Source organism: Dermochelys coriacea, chromosome 3, assembly GCF_009764565.3.
Source record: "Dermochelys coriacea isolate rDerCor1 chromosome 3, rDerCor1.pri.v4, whole genome shotgun sequence".
Taxonomy (NCBI): Eukaryota; Metazoa; Chordata; order Testudines; family Dermochelyidae; genus Dermochelys; species Dermochelys coriacea.
Genome location: NC_050070.1, coordinates 17,782,463 through 17,803,415, shown reverse-complemented (window position 1 = coordinate 17,803,415; position 20,953 = coordinate 17,782,463). Strand labels below are relative to the sequence as shown.

Genomic DNA, 20,953 nt, shown 5'->3' with positions numbered 1-20,953 from the left:
CTCTGAAGGCAGCAGCACAGAAGTAAGGGTGGCAATACCATGGACCCTTCCTTCCACCCCCGCCCCCAATAATAACCTTGCAACCTTTCCAATCTCCTTTTGGGTCAGGACTCCTACAACTACATATCTGAAATAATGAAATGTATTATTTTTAAAATCCTATGATTGTGAAATTGATCAAAATGGACCATGAATTTGGTAGGGCCCGATTAATCATCGTCTTTATTTTTTTTAAAAGCACATCATAATATCCATGTTTTTGGCACTAGTCCATTAGCCACATGAACCATCAGTCAACTGGCACTGTGACACTATGACTAGAGTTATGCTTATAATGTACTCATACTTTGTTTGCCAACTGTCCTGGTGAATTAATAAGTCCTGTGGAAGGACTGTCACTCCTCCACGGCTTTGTGCTTGTCACAAAGAACCTCTGAAAATATGTTTGCAAAGAAATAGCCACATTTCCTGTTGGCATGGATTTGGGTTCAGTTAGCAAGGCTTCTTGATTGTGCATCTGACAGCTTTTGTTTGAGGGACAGGCCTGAGATTGAGAGACGGTAACATAGGCATCTCCCCTCACATCTAATAATATAGTCAGTCTAAGCGACAACAGGCAAGGGAAGATTCAGGTAGGCTCCTTTGGATCCAGACTCTTACAGCACTCACTCACTTAGGCAGCATGTGGCCTGGCATGGCACACCGCTGCCTGCAGACAGTAACCTACTGACAACACCCAGGGAGGAGGAGGTGCATCCTTGGCCCATCTTGTACCCTCAGGTCTCAAAGAGGCGGGCTAAGGCAGGCAGCAGCTGGGAGCTCTCTTGCTCCAACTTGGCTGGTATGTGCAGCACAGGCTGGTGTCATTTTGGAGTGGGGGCAGAGGGTGAAGGGATAGGGAGACATAGTTTTGGTGGATCTGATCCCAATATGATGTTTTTCCACCATATGAAATGAGAGCACAGCAGACTATGGCACAAGCTGGAGAATGCATTGGGGAGGTGGAAGGTAGCAGAAATCTCCCCATGGATACTCTGCCTAATTTGTGCATAAACTAAAAAAGTTGTTAATTTCTTGGCCCTCAAAGGAACAGTAGTTCATCAGGCTTCCATACAAGACACAGATTCTTCTCTAGGCCTTCCACCTTCCCAAAATAACCAGAGAAGGGCCTGGACCAGGACTTCAGTTCCAAGCCTCACCCTGAACTCTCAAAATCCTGGATCATAATTCTTGTGACTCACCTATCTGTATAATAGACAGGAACTGAATCCTCCAACCCAAACAGTACCCAAACTTGTGGGCAGTTCTGATCCTGAGCCAGGGCCCATGTACAAATATAAGCAACATGATTAAGCCACTCCGGATCAGTTACTGCACTTTATAGGGTTGTCATGATTAATTTCAGCTGAGGGGGAGAGTAAATTGCTTAGGAACCATTGCTTTAATTAAAAGATGCATGTTATTACTGTCTAAGAGGCAGTCTGTGGAAGAGGAATGTAACTTTTTTCAGCAAACTGCTGTCTGTAACTAACAAGTTACAATAGGCAAACTCTTGTTGCAAATAGACTCTTCTCTCCTTCCAATAAACTAGTTTTCCATATTGCAACCTACTAGTTTGATACATTCAGGACCTGATCCATCTGTCACTTTACCCCAGCTTTACCTTAACGTTACTCAAGTGTCTTCAGTGGAGTTAATCCTGATTTAAATGGATGTAAGTGAGAGCAGAATCAGGACCGAAAAGCTTGGATTTATTTAATAACTGATTTGTTATAGGTGATGTAATTAAATTCTTTTTAATGTTGTCTTCATCGCACAGCTTGAGCAGAGCAATTTTGTCCTGTTTTGCACCCATGCAGCCAGTCTTCACAATCACTTCCAGTATTTAGTGGTGACCATCTTGGTGAGTTGCACTGAAACAAATGAGCGGTTTTTGGGGGGAGGAGTGAGAAGCAGGGCTGAACTTTGTTTCTTTGACAGAGGGGGTTGTTCAATGGAGCAGCTTGCATTTAAGCAGCTCGGGTTAAGTGACTACAAATTGTTAGCACCTGCGGGCTGTTGCAATGAGTTTGATCACCATCCCATTCCTAGCAGACGTTGTGGAACTTGTAGGGAGGGGAAAGGTCTGGAATATTCAGTTTATTTCTTAGTGTTCATGTGTACCTATGAGCCACTTCCTGCCTCTTGAAAAGGTGAACCATTGTGCATGAAGGGAGGTCTGGAATTTTAGCTTCTGTTTCTCTCTCACCAGTCTGATATGCCAAGAATTAAACAAGTTTCCCTTGTGCATTCATACCTGTGGGCCCTCTGTGCCAGGCAACCTGCAGGGATAAATATTTAAAGTATTCACAGATGCAGTGAATTCCTGTATAAAGGCATCAGTGCTGCTTTACAGATACCTTTACAGAGTCCTCTTCCTTAGTGCTCTTGGGTGAAGTTCTGTCCAGACTTACTTACGTGGGTGATCCTCTTGCAACCAAGCTACGAATTGCTCCTGTAATGCATGCCTCCCTCTGAGTGTATGTTGGTGAAATGCTGCAGCTCTCATGCTTCTGATTAAAGCCCTCCGAGGACAAATAGAAAGTTTAATGTGTAATTGCTGGGGTATGCGTCTACTGAAAATGCTTCATGTAGACCTTTCCCTTTCTTTTGTCTGGCCTTTTAAGTACTGTACCAGCCTTTGTCAGAGAAGCTCCTGCTTGCTCCCCTCTTGGGCCTGGCTTCTGCCAGGGGGACTGTTTGGGGTATCTGAAAGGAGCCTTCATTGTTTCCATTTTGCCCCCCCTTTCCTCTTCAACCTTTTTGATGCTTCCTTTCTTACATTAAAGCACTGCAAAGGCTGATCTTTTCCAGTGACTAAAATTAATAAGAGGTGGAACAAAGGCCCATTTCTGCAAGTGCTGGTTCCTGTATATATTCCACTGTGGGCTATGCATGCACTCCATGTGCCTGAGACTGGATGATTCTTGTTAGTAGTGTCCATTGGTCCTCATGTGCACTCCTTCCCTCCTTGTGCTCTGATCTGAGGATGTAAGCGGCCATGCGGACCAACTGCCTCTCCAGTTCCTTCTTACTGTTTCATGGTCTGAGTCTGAACTCTCCAGTGTCCACAGGGCTGATCCTCCTTCATCAAACCTGTAAATATTATAAACTGTAAATACTGAATATAAAAATTCTTTGTTAGTTTATTAGATAATCAGGTTTTGGGGAACACGTTCCCCTTCCCAGTATGAGACTCCAGTTATGGGCAGGATTCTGGCCTTCAAGAACTGTGTCTCCTGTCCCTGTTCCTTCCCAAGGCAATGACCATCAGACATGCCTCTACTGCTTCAGAGAAGCTCATATCTCTGCTAAGTACAGTATCTGTCACCCCTCCCCATGCTGTGAAGTAGTAAAATTTTATGTTTTTATTTTATATAGTTTAAAATAAAGAAGAATAATGTAGTATGTATTAAACATATTGGTGTATGATTTGATCATATCTGCTAGCCACCCTTTTTGAATAGCGGAAAGGAATGGCCTAATGGGCATTGGTAGGGATACATCAGCCAGAATCTGTGTCTGGACTAATTTCAAGGCCGTAACAGATCCTTTGAGGGTGACCAATTTGTTGTAGGTTTAGCATTCTAAAATAAGTAAAGGAATGCCATGATTGTTTTCTTTTGCATTGCAATTTGATGTTCCCGTTCAAAATGTTCTGCGTAAATTAATTCTGTTTTGTGTGTAAATGAGGAATGTGTGGGTTAAAAAATAAGTGTGAAGGCCATCGCTGAACCAGATATGGTCTAAGGAGGAGCTGGAGACAGACACAAGGGTGCCAGGAGGCTGCAACATGCCTCTATTGAAATGTCAAAGGAGGGCAAATTAATGACTCTTAAAAATAAGACAGGCACCTATCAATGGGAACAAAATAGCAGTAATAAAAACCAGAATGGAATAACTCCCTAAAAAAACTTAATAAAAAACAAAATAAAAAATAAAAAAACAATTTAAGAAAACAATTGATTACAGCATGATGGTGCAAAACTCATCAGTCCCGATGAAGGAAAATCACTGTATAAACAGGGGGCCTTGCCATGAAACTTTGGGTCCGTCCTGCCAAGACTTCCCCGGAGCACCGTGTCACAACCGACGGAACCCGGCTCCTCCCTACTCGCGATCAACCTAGCTGGCCACTAGATTGATCCGGATTCTGGACTGGTAACTATAACATCGACTGGCGGGACAAGCATGGGAGTTCAGGCATAGGAAACACCGCATGGAACCACACTGCACTGCACAGTGTTTTGAGGCATTGAGGATCACGCTGCACAGCACTCGCACTTCAGACACAGTGACAGGCAAAGGTAGAGCCAAGCATTCTTCCTCTCAGGTTCACTGCAAAGGCAAGAAACCCTGTCCAAGGCTAGAGAAAAATTCTCCTCTAGATCCACTTCTACAAGTGTGTAGGGGAATCAGCCCTTCACACCTGGGCCAAGGAAACTTGAAAACCCATCGAAGTCATGGTACCGACCCACAGCTGTAAAGACAGAGGGTGCCTCCCTTTCAGCACCATCGGCAGCAGCAGGAGCATTGGTGCTCAGTCAAGAGAGGCATGAATCTAGACAGTTTGACCTGATACTAGCAAAGGGGCCATTGATACTGATGCACACTTCTGAGTCAACACTGAAGGTTAACAGGGAGAAGACGCCTCCTGGGGGCAAATATACCCTTTCGGAGAACATCACCATCCTGCCAGATCTGGAATCTCCCATCTTATCAGGCCTGGTTCTTACAAGGGAGATCACGACACTATCGGTCCACAAACATTATGAAAGAAGTTGATCTCCTCTTCCCTTTACTAGTCAGGGTATTTCATCATTGACAGTTCCAACAGCACTACTTTTGGAGATGGAGCCCATGTGCTCTTCACCAGGCAATTCTGATATGGGAAAAGGGCCGTCATCACTTCCTCCAAGACATGTCAGCCTTGATAGAGGATCCAGAATCTCCTGGGGCCTGCCACTGCATAAGTTGGGGTACTCCCCAGGACTAATGCTATTCTGTGCCTTGGGGTCCAGATTAACCCATACTGGACCCTTCACATTGGCCCTGCTGGGGACCATGGGACCTATGCATGCATTATCCTATATCTGTACAGTCCCACTGAGACTCTCCCCATCCCTCTCCTCAGAGTGACCAGCCATCTGGAGCCCATGGGGAAAGAAGAAGAGCCATATCCAGTGGTACCACTGGTGTTGTATGGCATATCATCTTCTTTTCCTGACATGGAAGTTGCCCCAGTATTACCATTGTAGCCAGATCTATGTATTATATATATAGAGAGAGAGACAGAGATTAGATTACTTAAGAATCCCAAGTTACCACTTTGAGGCTCAGTATTATTTCAATTATACAATTGGTAACCCTGATGTGCCCAGTTGCAACACTCACACTATGGAACTCGTCTATGTATACAAATAGTTATTAATACATTTAGCACAGTCCTAAAAACCCCAACTCAGTAAGGCAGAGAGAAATACTACAGAGTATACATCTGCACATCCATATACTCACCACCCCTTGTAGAACAACCTGAAATGTTAGCCATTACCTTCCGCATCATCACCAGTGGCCATTATTCTGGCACCTCCCAAGGACTACATCTCCTTCTCCTACCGCCCCTAAGCTGGGATGCAACTTTTATAATACGTTATGCTGATGCACTCTGTTTGATGCATATTCAGTAGGGGATTTTCCCCTTTTCCTTATTTGTATTTCCCCACCTTACTAATGTCAGAGTGTCTTTCTTCTATAGGTTAGTGTATCAATGATAACTTATTAACATATATCTCAATTCATTACCATGGCCCTCTTGTGGTTAGGTAGCTCATTTGCCTGTTACATATGTCAACTCTTTGCCATGACACTTTTGTGGTTGGATCATGTACCTGTGGTTAAAACTTCACCTTAAACACGCTATTTTCGGCTCCCCAATACTTGGGGTTTTCACTGGCCATTTATCTGTTCAAAGGTCATAGGCCTCAAGCTTTATGCTAACTTGCTAAAGCTAATGTCTTACAGGATACAGGCCTGTAGGTTCCTTGCATTATTGCTGAATATAATGCAAAGCAGAATATAACACAAAGCAGTGAATATAATAAAGGCAAACTAGTCCACTGGGCTACTCTATATCTACCCGATAATCACAAACAGGAGTTGTTAAAAAGGATTGCTGAAGCCCACCAGGTTCCCGTGGAGGAAGACCAAGAGTCATCCCACAAAACCCTGCAGAGTACAGAGCATAGAGAGTAGCACTCCAGTCAACAAGGCTATCTGAGAGCTGGCCAAAGTGATGTGGCACACCCAAGCAATGTGTTCCACTTCCAAGAGGGCAGAAAAGAGGTATTTTGATCCTCCCAATGGAACAGAGATTCTCTTCACGCATTCTGTCCCCAACCCCCTGGTTGTCCAGGCTGCTACCATAGTGAGTAGACAACAATACACAAGATTTACCACTTTAGATAAGGAGGCCAAGCACTTGGACCTCTTAGGGAGCAAAGCGTTTACATCTACCCGCCTACAATTCTGAATAGCCAGTTATCAGGCACTACTTGTGAAGTATGATTTCATCAACTACTCCAAGTTTTCAGAATTTAGAGTCAAACTCCCTCAGAAGCCAGGCAGTCTCTTCAAGCCGCTATAGAAGCTGTATCTGTTGCATCTAGATCAATGGCAGCTGCCACCATTCTGTACAAGGAGCGCTGGCTTCATTCCTCAGGTTTTCCCAGGGAAATATAGTCCACTGTGGAGGGTTTGCCCTTTGAGGGGGACTACTTGTTCGGTCAAAAAACTGATGAGACACTGCACTCCTTAAAGGACTCAAGGGTATTCACCCCAGTGCCAAAGAGGAAATACACCAGGCAACCTTATATGCCAAAATCACTGCCCTTCTTTCAGCAAGGAAGATACGAACTGCCACGAAAGTGTCAGAGGGTGCAGTGGAGCAAGTGTACTTCTTCTGCCGTTCCTTTCCAACTGTAACTGCCCATCAAGAAGTACTTTTGACAGGACTTTCGAGACACGCGAACCTGTTCGAATGCCAGGTCCTCTCACCTCAGAGATCCATTATGATGGCTGCCTAGCTCAATTTTCCCACATACGGTGGAGGATAACAAGAGACAAATATGTTCTCATTACTGTCCACTTTGGTTACACTATAGCGTTTCTCTCCTCTCTCCCTCCAAAACCTGCTTCCCTGTCCCTTTTAAGGATACTGTTATTCAAGGTAAGGAGGCTCCCTACTTCTATGGGCAGCCATTGAGTCTGTATCATTATCAAGGAAGGGGATTTTATTCCAAATATTTTCTAATCCCCAAGGAGAAAGGTGGATGGAAACCCATATCACACCTCCTGCACCTCAATGTTTTCAGCCAAAGACTAAGATTCAGGATGGTCACCTTGGCATAATAAACCCATCCCTAAACAGAAATGAATAGTTCACAACTCCCCACATGAGAGCCTAATTTCATATAAACCTCTTCCCCTCCCACAGAATGTTCATGATAGGTATGAAGCATTATCAGTACAGGGTTCTTTCTTTTGGACTGGCAATAGCAGAGTATTTACAAAGATATTTTTGTTCGTAGCAGCATGCTTCCAGCACAATGGTTCCATTGTCTTTCCATACCTAGACTGCTGGCTTCTGATGGGAAAGTCTCAACAGGAGGGAATGACATCAACCTCATCTCTCATTAATCTTCTAAGATCAGTAGGTACTCCTGGGAGAATGCTGTGCAAGCACAGAATTTATGTCCCCCAGCAGATTTCTTTGCTTCCCTGCAGAAAAATGACTTTCTTACTGGGAAGCAAAGGGAAGCCACAAGAGCAGTCATCCAACCCTCCACAGCAGTATGTTTTGGGTGCCCAGGGCAGCCGGCAGAAAGGTAAATCACTGTGGAGCAGGAAGCGGGATGTCTGGTGGCTCCTACCCTGCGCTGGGGAGGACAGGACTTCCTCTTCCCCTGCACAGCATCTGGGGCTGGGTCAGATCCAGTGCCAGATTACTCCCCCAGCAGCAGAAAGCTCTGCAAATTCCCCCTGACTTCCTGTACCCATCGCTCCTCAGATGCAGGGGGAGGGATCCCTCTACAGAGAGCTGCTCCCCCATCCAGCCAACCCCCATGCATCCAGACCCCCTTATAGCCAGACCCTCCTGCTGAGCCTCACCCCACCCGTGCACTCAGAACCCCCCCCCCCGATAAGCCCTACTCCCCCTGCTTCTGGAGCACCCTGATGAGCCACCTGCACCCGGATCCCCACCCCACTGAGCCCCAACCAGCTACACCTGGATGTCCCCCAGCATCTGATCCCCCACTGAGCTCCCCCAACTGTCGAGCTCTATCCCCCCACACCCAGACCCCCCCCACTGTGCCCCAACCACCTTCACCTGGACCCCCCCTGCAGAGTCCAATAACTTGCACCCAGAACCCCCAACAAGCCCCCATGCATCTAGATTCCCCCCACACACACACACCCAGATTCCCCACTGCCGCCTGCACCCAGATTGCCCCATACAGAACCCTCTCAATCCACACCTGGATCCCCCCACATTAAGCCCCTCCAGACTTGGATCCTGCCTGCCCACACCTGGTTTATCTGACATGGAGGGGCATGGCCCTGAGGTGTTTCTAGGGCAGGCCCGGTCCTTGTGCTGTGTCAGGGTTGGGTGCACCCCACTAATGAGTCCGTGTCCTGGGGGGAATGGCACAATGATCTCCCACCTCTGTGTAGCCAGTGACCTGTGCTCCCCAATGCCATGCTGCAGCCTCCACATTTATTTGACAAATAAAATTTGCAGAATTTTGCAGAATTTTAATTTTTTTGGTGCAGAATTTTTAATTTTTTTGGTGCAGAATGCCCTCAGGAGTAACTAGGAATTTGTATGAATGTAGAAAAGTCCATTTCAGCTTCAACACAGGCCACAGAATTCATTGGAGCTACTGTAGAAACAACCATGACCAGTTGGCCAGAGCTTACTTCTATGTAGACGGATTTCAGTCTATGAACATCCTGATCAATCAACTGAGAGAGCTCTCACAAACATCCTTGTCATCCTGGGTTACATGGCATCTTGAACCTATGTCACACCATTCATGTGCCTCTGACTTGACTGTCTACAAGCCTGGTTTTGAGCAGTATATGTGCCAAGCAGGCACAGTATGGACCAGTTAGTTACACTCTGTGATGCTCTGTACCTTCGGGGAACACCCTGCACCCCCATGTTCGTTCTTGTAAAATGATTGTGTGGTATCCAATGCAAAGTTTGTCATGTTGGGTGTCTTCGAAAGACTCATGATGCACTGAGCATTGTTGTTATAGTGATGTTATAGTAATGTTGTAGGTTATAATTTCACATATATAGTTATGAGGCTGAAAATGTGTCTTCATGGCTTAAAATAAGCCCAGGCAAAAACTCTCCAAGAGCAGAGTTCACACCTCATCAGACCATGTATGGGACAAACCCAGCCCAACCTCACAGGAACAAAGGACGCTGATCTAGGCAGCAAAAAAAGGATCTGTTGGACTCTCGAGAGAGTTACCCCCCTTCCTTTGGTCAGTTTGGGAGTGCAATGAGGTAATGGTCACCTGAGTCTGAAGGGCGGAGGGAAAGCCAAGAGGGAAGAAAGGACCTGGTAAAAGGGAGAGATGTTTGCCATGCTCTTCCTCTCTCTTTAACGGACATCTACAGACACCATACCAAGCGACTGAAGCGCTGATCAAAGGGGAGAGCCTGGCTGAAGAGCAACCAGCCAGCCTGTGGTGAGAAGCATTTAAGTTTGTAAGGGCATTGAAAGTGTTAAGATCAGCTTAGAATGTGTTTTGCTTTTATTTCATTGGACCAAATCCGACTTATGCTTTGACTTATAATCACTTAAAATCTATCTTTCATAGTTAATACATTTGTTTGTTTGTTCTACCTGAAGCAGTACGTTTGGTTTGAAGCGTGTCAGAGACTCCCCTTGGAATAACAAGCCTGGTACATATCAATTTATTTGTTAAATTGATGAACTCATATAAGCTTGCAGAGTCCAGCAGGCATAACTAGACACTGCAAGACAGAGGTTCCTAGGATTGTGTCTGGGACCAGAGATATTGGCTAGTGTCATTCGGTTGCAAGTAGCTGGGAGCAGCTTACATGCCAGAGGCTGTGCATGAACAGCCCAGGAGTGGGGGTTCTCACAGCACAGCAAGGTAAGACTGGCCCCCAGGGTCAAGGATTGGAGTGACCTAGCAGATCACTGGTCCAAATAACACCAGAGGGGAATGTCACACACTCCCCACCCAGTATACAAGGTTTGGTGGCAGGACGAAGAACAGGTCCTTTCTCTCCGCCACCTCAGAAAATGCTAATTGTAGATGCCTCCCTAGTAATCTGGGGTGCACATCTGGACGAACAAATAGCAAAAGGAATATGGACACCTTGTGAGTCCAGGGTGCACAAAAATCTCATGGAACTGAGAGCAGTCTTAGAGGCCTACTAGCAATTCTTACCATTCATTCATTCCCAGCACATTCAGGTGATGTCAGGCAACATGACGGCTGTGTTCTACATCAACAAGCAAGGAGGAGCAAGATCTACACCCTTTGCATAGAGCCAGTCTGCCTCTGGAATTGGTGCATTTGTCATTGGGTTACCTTATCGGCAGTTCATGTTCCAGGAATTCACAATGCACAAGCAAACAGTCTCAGCACTTCGTGATGGATGACAAATGGGAGATTCACTATTCATTGGTGAAAAACCTATTCCAGCAATGGGAATCTCCGATTCACGACCTGTTTGCGCCTCAAGACAAGAAATGCACAATATACTTCACTGCGGGTTGTACAGTCATAATTCCAAGGGAGATGTCCTTCTACTCCCATGGATGGGAAATTTGATGTAGTCTTCCCCTTCCCCATCCCACTCTTACCTTGAGTTCTCAGGAATGTCCAGCGGGACAAGGCAGTGATCACCCCCATTGCTCCCATATGGCCAAGAGAATTCAGTTCCCCATCCTTCTCGATTTGACATCTTGTCCATACCAGTCAGCATCAAATCCTTCCCAGACCTCCTCCACAGGACAAGGGCAAGATCAGGCATCTGAATCCAGAGTAACTTCACCTCACAGCCTGGTATTTGGATGGGCATTGAACCTACAGCAAAAATGTTCAACAGCTGTTAGAGCCATCCTGAACAATATCAGGAAAGAATCCACCAGAAGGTGTTACTTAGCTAAGTTGAAAAGATTCTCTGTTTGGAGTCAGTGTCACCAAATGTCCTCAGACAACATGGACATTCCCATTATTTTAGACTGTCTGCACACTTTGAAATTTTCTGGTCTTTCCTATAGATCCCTATGGGTTCATTTGGTAGCAATTAGTGCCTACCACCTTCCTCTTGGTGACTACTCCATCTTCACGCATCAAGTGACTGTGCAATTTCTGAAAGGCTTAATCAGAATCTTCTCTCCAATAGCCAGATCTTTCCTAACATGGGATCCAATATGGTCTTTTCCATGCTAAGTAAACCACCATTTGAACCACTAGCAAAATGCTCTGTTTCATGTTACTCTAGGAAGTTAGTCTTTCTGGTGGACATCACTTTGGCTAAAAGGTTAGGCAAACTTGGGGCCCTTATGGCTGACCCATCATATATCAGTTTCCATAAGAATAAGGTTTCCTTGAGACTGCACCCACAGTTTGTGTCCAAAGTAATTTCAGACTATACATGTACCTGTATATATTTTTCCTACGCCTCATACCAGCCATTAGGATCAGAGACTCCATTCGCTGGACATACCTTGGGCATTGGCATTCTATCTTCAGAGAACAAAGCCCTTTATGAGATTGCCTGGGCTCTTTGTGCCCCTAATGCAACATATGAAAGGACAAGCATTATCTTCACGAAGACTATCCAAGTGGATTTCAGGCTGTATGTTGCTCTCTTACCAGTTATTTCATGCAGCTCCACCTGGCAGAGCAAGGCCCACTCCACCAGAGGAAAGGTGCTTCATCATCTTCACTTTGGGAAGTACCCCTCCTTGATATATGTAAAGCAGCTCTGTGGCGTTCTGTTCATATCCTCACAAGACACGTGTGTCTCGATGCAAGCCTCCTCATCTGAGCATAGAAGTGTAGGACTGGAAGGGACCTCAGTAGGTCATCTAGTCCAGTCCCCTGCACTCAAGGCAACACTATGTAATAATACATCCTTTGGGTCAGCATTCCTATAGATAGTACAGCAGAAGTCCTTGTACCCTCCTGCATCATGAGTATTGCTTGTCAGTCATGCACAGTGAAATACACGTAGGGACCAGCACTTGCAGAAAAGTTACCTACCTTCTGTAATTGGCGTTCTTTAAGAGGTGTGCTCTCTTCCTGTATTTCATTACCTGCCCTCCTCCTCCTGTGCTTCAGATCATAACACTTGATTTGCAGTATAGATGGAACTGGAGAGGCGGCCAGTCAACACTGTCCCTCCTACCCTTGCATCAAAGCATGTGGACCAACAGACACTACTGGCAAGACTCTTCCAGTCTCAGGTGCATAAAGCACATGCATATCCCACAGGTAGTATAGGTAGGGACCACATATCTCGAAGAACTCTGGTTACGGAAGGTAGGTAACCTTTCTTTTCTTATATCCCATATCTCTGCAGGTATTGGAAAGGTATAAATGCCAAGGAGGGAGAGGAATTGTTTAAGAGGTACAAGGTGGGGTAAAGCTAGGAATAATCAGATGACATTTTGACTTTGATCAATTGCAATACTGGATATATCCGCCCCCAAAGGAGTGAATCCTGTACTTACTTCAGCTTTCCTTTCAAGGGCGGTGCTGTGTTTAATTCTATCTATATATATCTATATACATCTATATAGAGAGAGAGAGAGACACCCACAAGTTTTTAGATGTTTAAATGGAAAGCAGTAGCATGAAGTACAATTAGAATTTGCCGGGGGATGGACTGAACGACCTAGCTGGTCATTTCTGTCTCTAATTCCTATGGTTTACGTTAAGAAAGGGAAAATTTAAGATGCGTATTGGAAGAAAGTTTCTGTTCTTAAAATGTATTTGAATAGTCTATCACTTGGAAATAGTGAATAGTCACTTATCACCTGGGCCATGTAATAGTGCACTGGACAAATCACTGGAGAATGTACTATATTCTTTTCTATTTAAATTCTTATATTGTACCCATCACCTTGGTGATGTGTGTGTCTGCATGGGACAGTTCTGTATGGTAAGGAGATGGATTAGATGACCTAATGAGTCTTTTTCATTTGTAATTTTTGTGATTCTTAGTTGTCTCTTAGTGTGAAGGGAGCAGGAATCCCGGAGTCCTTCCTCAGTCCAAATCCTTCACATAGTACAGTATAGGGTGTCACTGCAGCCTCTGGAGATGATCCTAGACCTAGTCAGTACTGTACAAATATTTTTGCATCATCTATAGGTATCAGCAGCGGTGAGCATTCCATTCTGGCAGTGGTTTCTACAGCAATTTGGCAAGAAAAGTGCAGCATGTGGGATTTCTGTAAGTAAACTGTTATGAAAATCTGTGCAATGTGGCATCTTACATGTCAATAGCAGCTTCCTCAGGAACCGTTCACAACTTTTGTAATAAAAACCGACACCAGCTGAAGTTTGCCTGATTTCAGGGTTCATTTCAAACCTTGAATTGTACCAATTCAGGCAAACTCCAAGTTTTTCAAAGAAATTTTCCAAGAGATGGGTTAGCGAGCGAAGACGAGATGCAAACTTGACCCAAAGTCTAACCAGGTTCCACATTGTATCTGTCTCACAGAGAAGAACCTGAGCACAGAGTTTCAGATTCAGGTCTGAACTGTCCTGTGTTCAAGGGCTACGTTATCTGATATTTAGCTTGGCCAAATTTGGTAGTTTCAGCTGACTAAGTCTACCTCAGTCATGGGGGAGGGAGTAGTGAAACCTCCCTGAACTGAGTTTGGGGGAGATCTAGCATGAACCCCTTTGAAACAAAAGGATGAGCTTTCTGCAATGTTGTTTTTTCCTCTTCCTGTAAATGTTTACAAAGTAAAATAAATAAATGAGCTGCTAGCACAGGGGTCAGCAACCGGCAGCACACGGGCCAAAGGCAGCACACGAGCCGATTTTTACTGGCATGCTGCTGCCAGCTGGGGTCCTGGCTGCCCCCCCCCCCCCCCCCCCCCCCGCTCAGCCCGCTGCCGGCCTGGGTGAATGGAACCCCAGGCCGGCAGCAAGCTGAGTGGGGGCGGTGGCCGGGACCCCAGCTGGCAGGAGCCGGCGGACGGAACCCCAGATCGGCGGCGGTCTGAGCCGCTCGGCCCACCACCGGTCTGGGGATCTGTCCGCCGGTGTAGTGTATTAAATTTCTCCCCATAGGAATGTGCTACTGGCGGAGCACCAGGAGCCGTACATAGTACACTGTAAGTAGCACATTCCTATGGGGAGAAATTGAATACACTACACTGGGATAGGGAAGGCTGTGCCTCCCCAAACAGCCCGCCCCCTATCCGCCCCCCAACACTTCCCGCCCCCTGACTGCCCCCTTCATAACCACTGACCCATCCAAACCCCGCTACTCCCTGTCCCCTGACTACCCCCTCCCAGGACCCCCTGACCGCCCCCCTCAGAAATCTCCACCCATCCAACCGCCCCTGCTCCTTGTCTCCTGAGACCCACCCCACCCCTCTCCGCCCCCCCCGGGATCCTACCCCCCCATCCAAGCCCCCCTGCTCCCTGTCCCCTTACTGCCCCGACCCCTATCCACACCCCTGACAGGTCCTCCAGGACTCCCATGCCTATCCAACCACCCCTGTTCCCCATCCCCTAACCATGCCTCTCACAGCATCAGGACTGGCAGCCGTAAGTAGTACACCATAAGTAGCACATTCCCATGGGGAGCAATTTAATACACTATATCCGGCCCTGCTCAGCACGCTGATGGTCTGGAGTTCTCAAAATATGTTCTCTCACTCCTTATAAAAAATTACACTACAATTAGCTTAAAAACTTGAAAACTTAAAAACTTTGTATATTACAGTAATCATTAAAAAATGTATAATGTTAATACATAGATTTGATGAAATAAAGTAGTTGTACTTATGTGCCTGTGCTTAATTTGTGTTTTCGATGATTTATCTTCTAAAAAAATCTGGAATGTCTCACACCCCCAGAAAGGGCATCTCAGACCCCCAGGGGGTGCATGCATCCCAGCTTAAGAACCACTGCACTAAACGGATAAGATCTGCATTTTAATTTAATTTTAAATGAAGCTTCTTAAACATTTTAAAAACCTTGTTTACTTTACATACAACAATAGTTTAATTATATAATATAGATATAGAGAGAGACCTTCCAAAAACGTTAGAATGTATTACTGACACGCGAAACCTTACATTAGAGTGAATAAATGAAGACTCGGCACACCACTTTTGAGAGGTTGCTGACCCCGTGCTAGCATCTTAGCAATCCCAGAAGAAAGAAGCCTAATTTAACTGTCACAACTTCCCAAGGCAGAGCCAAGATGCCTGCTTGAGCTTTTGCTGATTTTTTTTTTTTAACCTCAGACTGAGGGCAAGCAGCAGAGAGGGTTCACATTGCTATCTGCATGACTCCTCACTCTAGAGCTCCACTTGAGCTTTCAGCCTGGACACATCATACAGGCTGAGGCACTTTAAGTCCCTGGGAAGGAGGCAAGGAAGAAACTGGGAGCTTTATGAAAAACTCTGCCTGTAGATGAGCCTTGGCAATGGCTGCATTTCCCCCAACTCTAGCTTTTTAAGTGTTGTAACATTTTAATAACCTCAAATACTTCACGGCTGTTGGTGTAACTAACAGCAGCAATTTGTTGAAGCTAAAATCTATATATTGCAATGACGTCTGATGAATTGGAGATGGGCTGAAAACAAAACACTGGCTTCAAATACCTCTGATCTTTGGATGCTTTGAAATATGCATCTGAAATTCACAGTTCAAGACCATCCCTGCTTCTGATTAGCATGCCAGCAAAGGCAATTAGCGGAAGCTGAGATGGACCTCAAGAGAACAGAGTTACCTTCTAGGCACTGTCTCTGCAGCAAACAAAAGTGCTTTCTTCAATCAAGTTGACTGAATCAAGTCAGTTTACCACTATTGGAAAGCCCCCTCAACACAAATCATGGTTTAGCGCTTTTACCATTATGTTAGCTAGTTGTATTGTAGACTACAAGGGAGCTGGATTGAAGAAAGCACCTTTTTTGCAATGCAGACACACCCTTGTATGGCGGGAGTACTTCCTGTTTGCACAGTGAAAGTCTCTTGTCTGGCAGTTCATGCCAAAGGCTTCCTTTGCCATAAGCTCAAGAGAATTTGTAGCTCTTATATCTGCTCACCATCACTGTGAAAGCAGAATTGCCTCAATAATTGCAACTGTATTTCTGCAGATGTCACTGCAGAAGGTTCTGAAAAAAATATCTGAGTAGAGGTAGTTTTCCCACCATAATTTCAGCCCTCTTCAGAGTGAAGGGAAGAGGGACTTCTCTGAGGTGATTAGAAGATGGGATGATTACCTGAAAAACTGAGCACCTGTATAGACTCGGCATTATAGTATAGTTCTTGTATTCTAGATGATGGACACAGACTCCTTTTTTACCACTCCTCCTCACACTTAAATTGGTTGGAGGGGGTGGCTTAGTGGTCTAAACTCTAGCTGTAGCATACCTAAGCTTCTTGAAGCTACAGGTTCAAACCCCCCTAGAATCAACACAGCCCTTTGTCCATCTGGGGTAAAGAGATGGAGTTATGTGCAGTGTATCTGGTGCGGAGGTTTTTGGATAGACAGGTAAAAAATGGAGGCCATTTCTGCTCCATGTGGGTGTTAAAGATCCCATGCAGTTCTTTCTGTAAAGGGTTGCCCCAACATTCTTGCCCCAATTTCCCTTCCCTCTGCCCCACTGTGCTATACAGGTTGCTACCATTCCGCCACCGATGGCTCCTTTTCTATAGTGCTGCTTTGAAGCTCTTCTGGATGGGGGGGGCATGTTCTGACAATAGAATATTGCCGTTACTGCTCCTGGTGGGTCAGGTGAGGGGGGGAGAGTGCTCACCTAAGGATTTAAAGGTCCTTTTGTTTTAGGAGTAGAAAAAATGGGATGCTTATTGCAGTGATTTTCCCTGCAGGTTAGAGAACACTGCTCCCACATATCTACCTTTGCACAAGAGATGCTTCTGAGAATTACCATTTCAGTTTTGCCTGCCCTGGGTCCTGCTCCTTCCTCGCTAGAAAAATCAATTTTAAAATCAGTATTATTATCGATTTAAAAACCTCTCTGGATGCTCTGGCTCCCGAGCGGGCACACGACGTTGAGCACAGAGTAATCGTCAAATTGTTTGCAGGCAATGTGTGATCTTGAATTGCTAGATTGCAGAGTAGCAGCCGTGTATACCTTTTCTGTATTGCTAGAGTGCTCTCTTGTGGTGAAGTAATGCTTGTGCCACAAGCATTGCAGACTAATGCAAAGGCTGTTTATGCTGGGAACTTGTAGTCTCAGAAGGTGGTTTGCTACTCCTTTGAGTTTACCCACAAATGTCTGTTCCTCAGACGGGAACTGCATTTAAAAGGTACAAGTGTCTCCTATTTAAATGGATTAGGTCCCAGCAGGCAAGATGTCCAAGATCACCGCTTTCCTTGCAGAAAAAATAAATAGCAAGTGCAAAGTAACAGCATCCTCACTGAAGTTCTTTGCTCATGCCCTCAGCCTACTCAAGCTTCAAATATAGTGCAGAGAATCAAAACGAGCAACACAAACCCAAGAAGCTTTAAATGTTTGTTATTTAACGAAAACATAATTTTATGCAGACCTCAGCCTTGTGATGCGTTGTGTCAATTATTTACAGGACTTTGAGGTGAGAGCACAAGACTGGTATGGAATGCAGGGACAACTGGGGAGCATGGCTTTTGAATCCACATTTTAAATGGGGGCATCTCTAACGCTTATGAGCCCATTGTATCAAATTGAAGTGCAGATGCTAAGCACTGCTGAAAATCAAATCCAGGTCATCCAAATTTAGATTTCCAATTCTGGAAAAGCCTTTGTGACTTACCCGAGGTTATAGTGCGAGTCAGTGACAGACATGGGGACGGTGGTGGGGTAAATTGCTACTGCTAACCACTAGACCACATTGCCTCCCTAATGTTAGTTATTTATACTTAATATCCAGGTTTTTGAAAAAGTCACTGAAGACCAACATGTGCCAGAGCTCCTTGTAAATCAGTAATTGATTTCATATATGAAATGGGTTATTTTAAATCCAGACATGACTCAAAACCTCTTGCAGTGCCTTGTCTGTACTGGAAGTGTTCCTGTTGTTGAAAATAAAGGGGAGACGGCAGCACTGGCTGACTTGTTCTGTTCTAAAGTTTTGTCACTTCTAGAGCCCTATGCAGGACTATTTTTTAAATCTCATTTCTGTCTTGCTGTGCAATACCCACTACCCTTCCTACCCACTCCCTCCCTCATGGTTTGTTGCATTTTTACACTGCTCACACCTGCAAAAATCTTAGATCCCACAAATCCCGCAAGAGAGACATATTTTAAACAGTTGGTTAATATATTGTATAATATATATAGCAATGGAATTCAGACACAATTTTTACCACTAAAAACCCCACAAATCTTGCTTAAACCATGTAAACAATGCTTTAATTCCTGTTAAAAGAAAAGGAGTACTTGTGGCACCTTAGAGACTAACAAATTTATTTGAGCATAAGCTTTCGTGAGCTACAGCTCACTTCATCGGATGCATCCGATGAATGCATCCGATGAAGTGAGCTATAGCTCACGCTCAAATAAATTTGTTAGTCTCTAAGGTGCCACAAGTACTCCTTTTCTTTTTGCGAATACAGACTAACGCGGCTGCTACTCTGAAACCTGTCATTAATTGCTGTTATAATAGACATCAAATCTCTTTCTACCCCTTACTTAAATTTAAATATTAAAACCTTTATTTTTTTTTAAATTGTGTTTTCCCACAACTTACCAGTCTAGGATTTTGCCCACCCATTCCCATGCACAAAGTATATTTTACCCACTCCTGTTATTATGACAGTGGGTCCTGCAGGACCCATGGGATCCCAGTCCCGTTGCAGAGCTCTATTCTCTTCCTCTCTTTTGCTAAGTTAAGTAATGAACTAGGACCCTGTGGGAGCACCATTCTCTCACAAAATTGAAGCTTTAAACTTTTTTGGACCATAGCACTATATAAGCTGCAGTTTCACAATGCCAACTCTTCTGTGTGAAAAAATGTATTTTCCATTGTCTGCCATATACCTTATCTACCATTTTTCTTCTGGTTCTTCTTTCCCTCTCTTAGTGGATGATTCCTTTTGCGGTCATGCTGGTTACAATCCCAAATCTGGTTTTGGCTTACGTGGTGGCCTTTGTCTCTGGTCTGAGTATTGCAGCGTCTTTGTTGTTGCCATGGTAGGCAAATGTTATATTTGAAGTGTGTATGTGTGTTGTACACACACTGTGTGGAGTTCACCATGTAAACACTCAGAATTTGGCAACAGTTACCACATACAGTGGTAAAAAGAAAAGGAGTACTTGTGGCACCTTAGAGACTAACAAATTTATTTGAGCATAAGCTTTCGTGAGCTGCAGCTCACTTCATCCACCAAATGCATCCGATGAAGTGAGCTGTAGCGCACGAAAGCTTAAGCTCAAATAAATTTGTTAGTCTCTAAGGTGCCACAAGTACTCCTTTTCTTTTTGCGAATACAGACTAACACGGCTGCTACTCTGAAACCTGTCACATACAGTGGTATCTGAGTTTTCCCCTATATTTAGACTAGGAGAGATCTGTGATAACTATGTTGTAATCAGTGTCACGTAACCACTGTTAATGTCTGGTATGTGTGTACATATGTGTAAATGCTCTCTGAAAATAACTATAAATTAATTAGTAACCTAAATGTGTCTAGAACTCCTGAGAATACTAAATCAATCAGTCGTTTAGATTTAGTTTAATAGTACTCCAGAATTTATATTGGAAATTGCATACAAATCAATTAAGGCTAAATGATTAAGAATGTAACTTGGGCAGCCTGCATCCCTACAAAGCAGCCCTATGATGGAGAGAAAATGCAGGAATGTGCTATAGGGGCAGGCATAGGTGCTGACTCCAGGGGTATTCTGGGGCTTTGACTTTGGGTATATCCTCTGCATCAGTGGGAGAATAGGCCCTTTTAGTATCCTAACACGGCTGTTTTGTTAATGCACTCTAGTTATATGTTAGGGCTTCTCATAGATTCACAATCACCCAATATCTAACTCAGATATTTTTCAGGTTTCAGAGTAGCAGCCGTGTTACTCTATATTCGCAAAAAGAAAAGGAGTACTTGTGGCACCTTAGAGACTAACAACTTTATTTGAGCATAAGCTTTCGTGAGCTACAGCTCACTTCATCGGATGCATTCAGTGGAAATTACAGAGGGGAGATTTATATAAACACACAGAGAACATGAAACAATGGGTATTACCATACACACTGTAAGGAGAGTGATCACTTAAGATGAGCTATTACCAGCAGGTAGAGAGGGTGGGGAGAAGGAAGAAAACCTTTTCTGGTGATAATCAAGGTGGGCCATTTCCAGCAATTGACAAGAACGTCTGAGGAACAGTGGCGGGGAGGGGGGGATAACATGGGGAAATAATTTTACTTTGTGTAATGACCCATCCACTCCCAGTCTCTATTCAAGCCTAAGTTAATTGTATCTTTTTGTAAATATCTTTTTGATATTTTTGTAACTTTCTATTACTTAAAAAAAAAAGAAAATATTGTAACCATGTGATGTGAATAAAATTCTACCTTGGGGTTTTGTTCACTTACTAGATTACAACCTTTTGAACTGTTGTGGTTGTCATGCATTTCCTATTAAAACTTTTTGTCCTCC

At 44.5% G+C, this 20,953-nt stretch overlaps 1 protein-coding gene across 8 annotated transcripts in view; it reads left to right on the top strand.

Annotated features, from left to right (window-relative positions):
• Positions 1 to 20,953, top strand: part of MFSD2B (major facilitator superfamily domain containing 2B) — a 65,280-nt gene that overhangs the window by 35,187 nt on the left and 9,140 nt on the right. For all 8 annotated transcript variants that reach the window (XM_043510182.1, XM_043510181.1, XM_038393881.2 and 5 more), the window contains 3 exons: positions 1,820 to 1,903; positions 13,472 to 13,552; positions 19,372 to 19,481. In XM_043510182.1, coding sequence (XP_043366117.1) covers positions 1,820 to 1,903; positions 13,472 to 13,552; positions 19,372 to 19,481 — 275 coding nt within the window. The remainder of the gene's footprint in view (positions 1 to 1,819; positions 1,904 to 13,471; positions 13,553 to 19,371; positions 19,482 to 20,953) is intronic.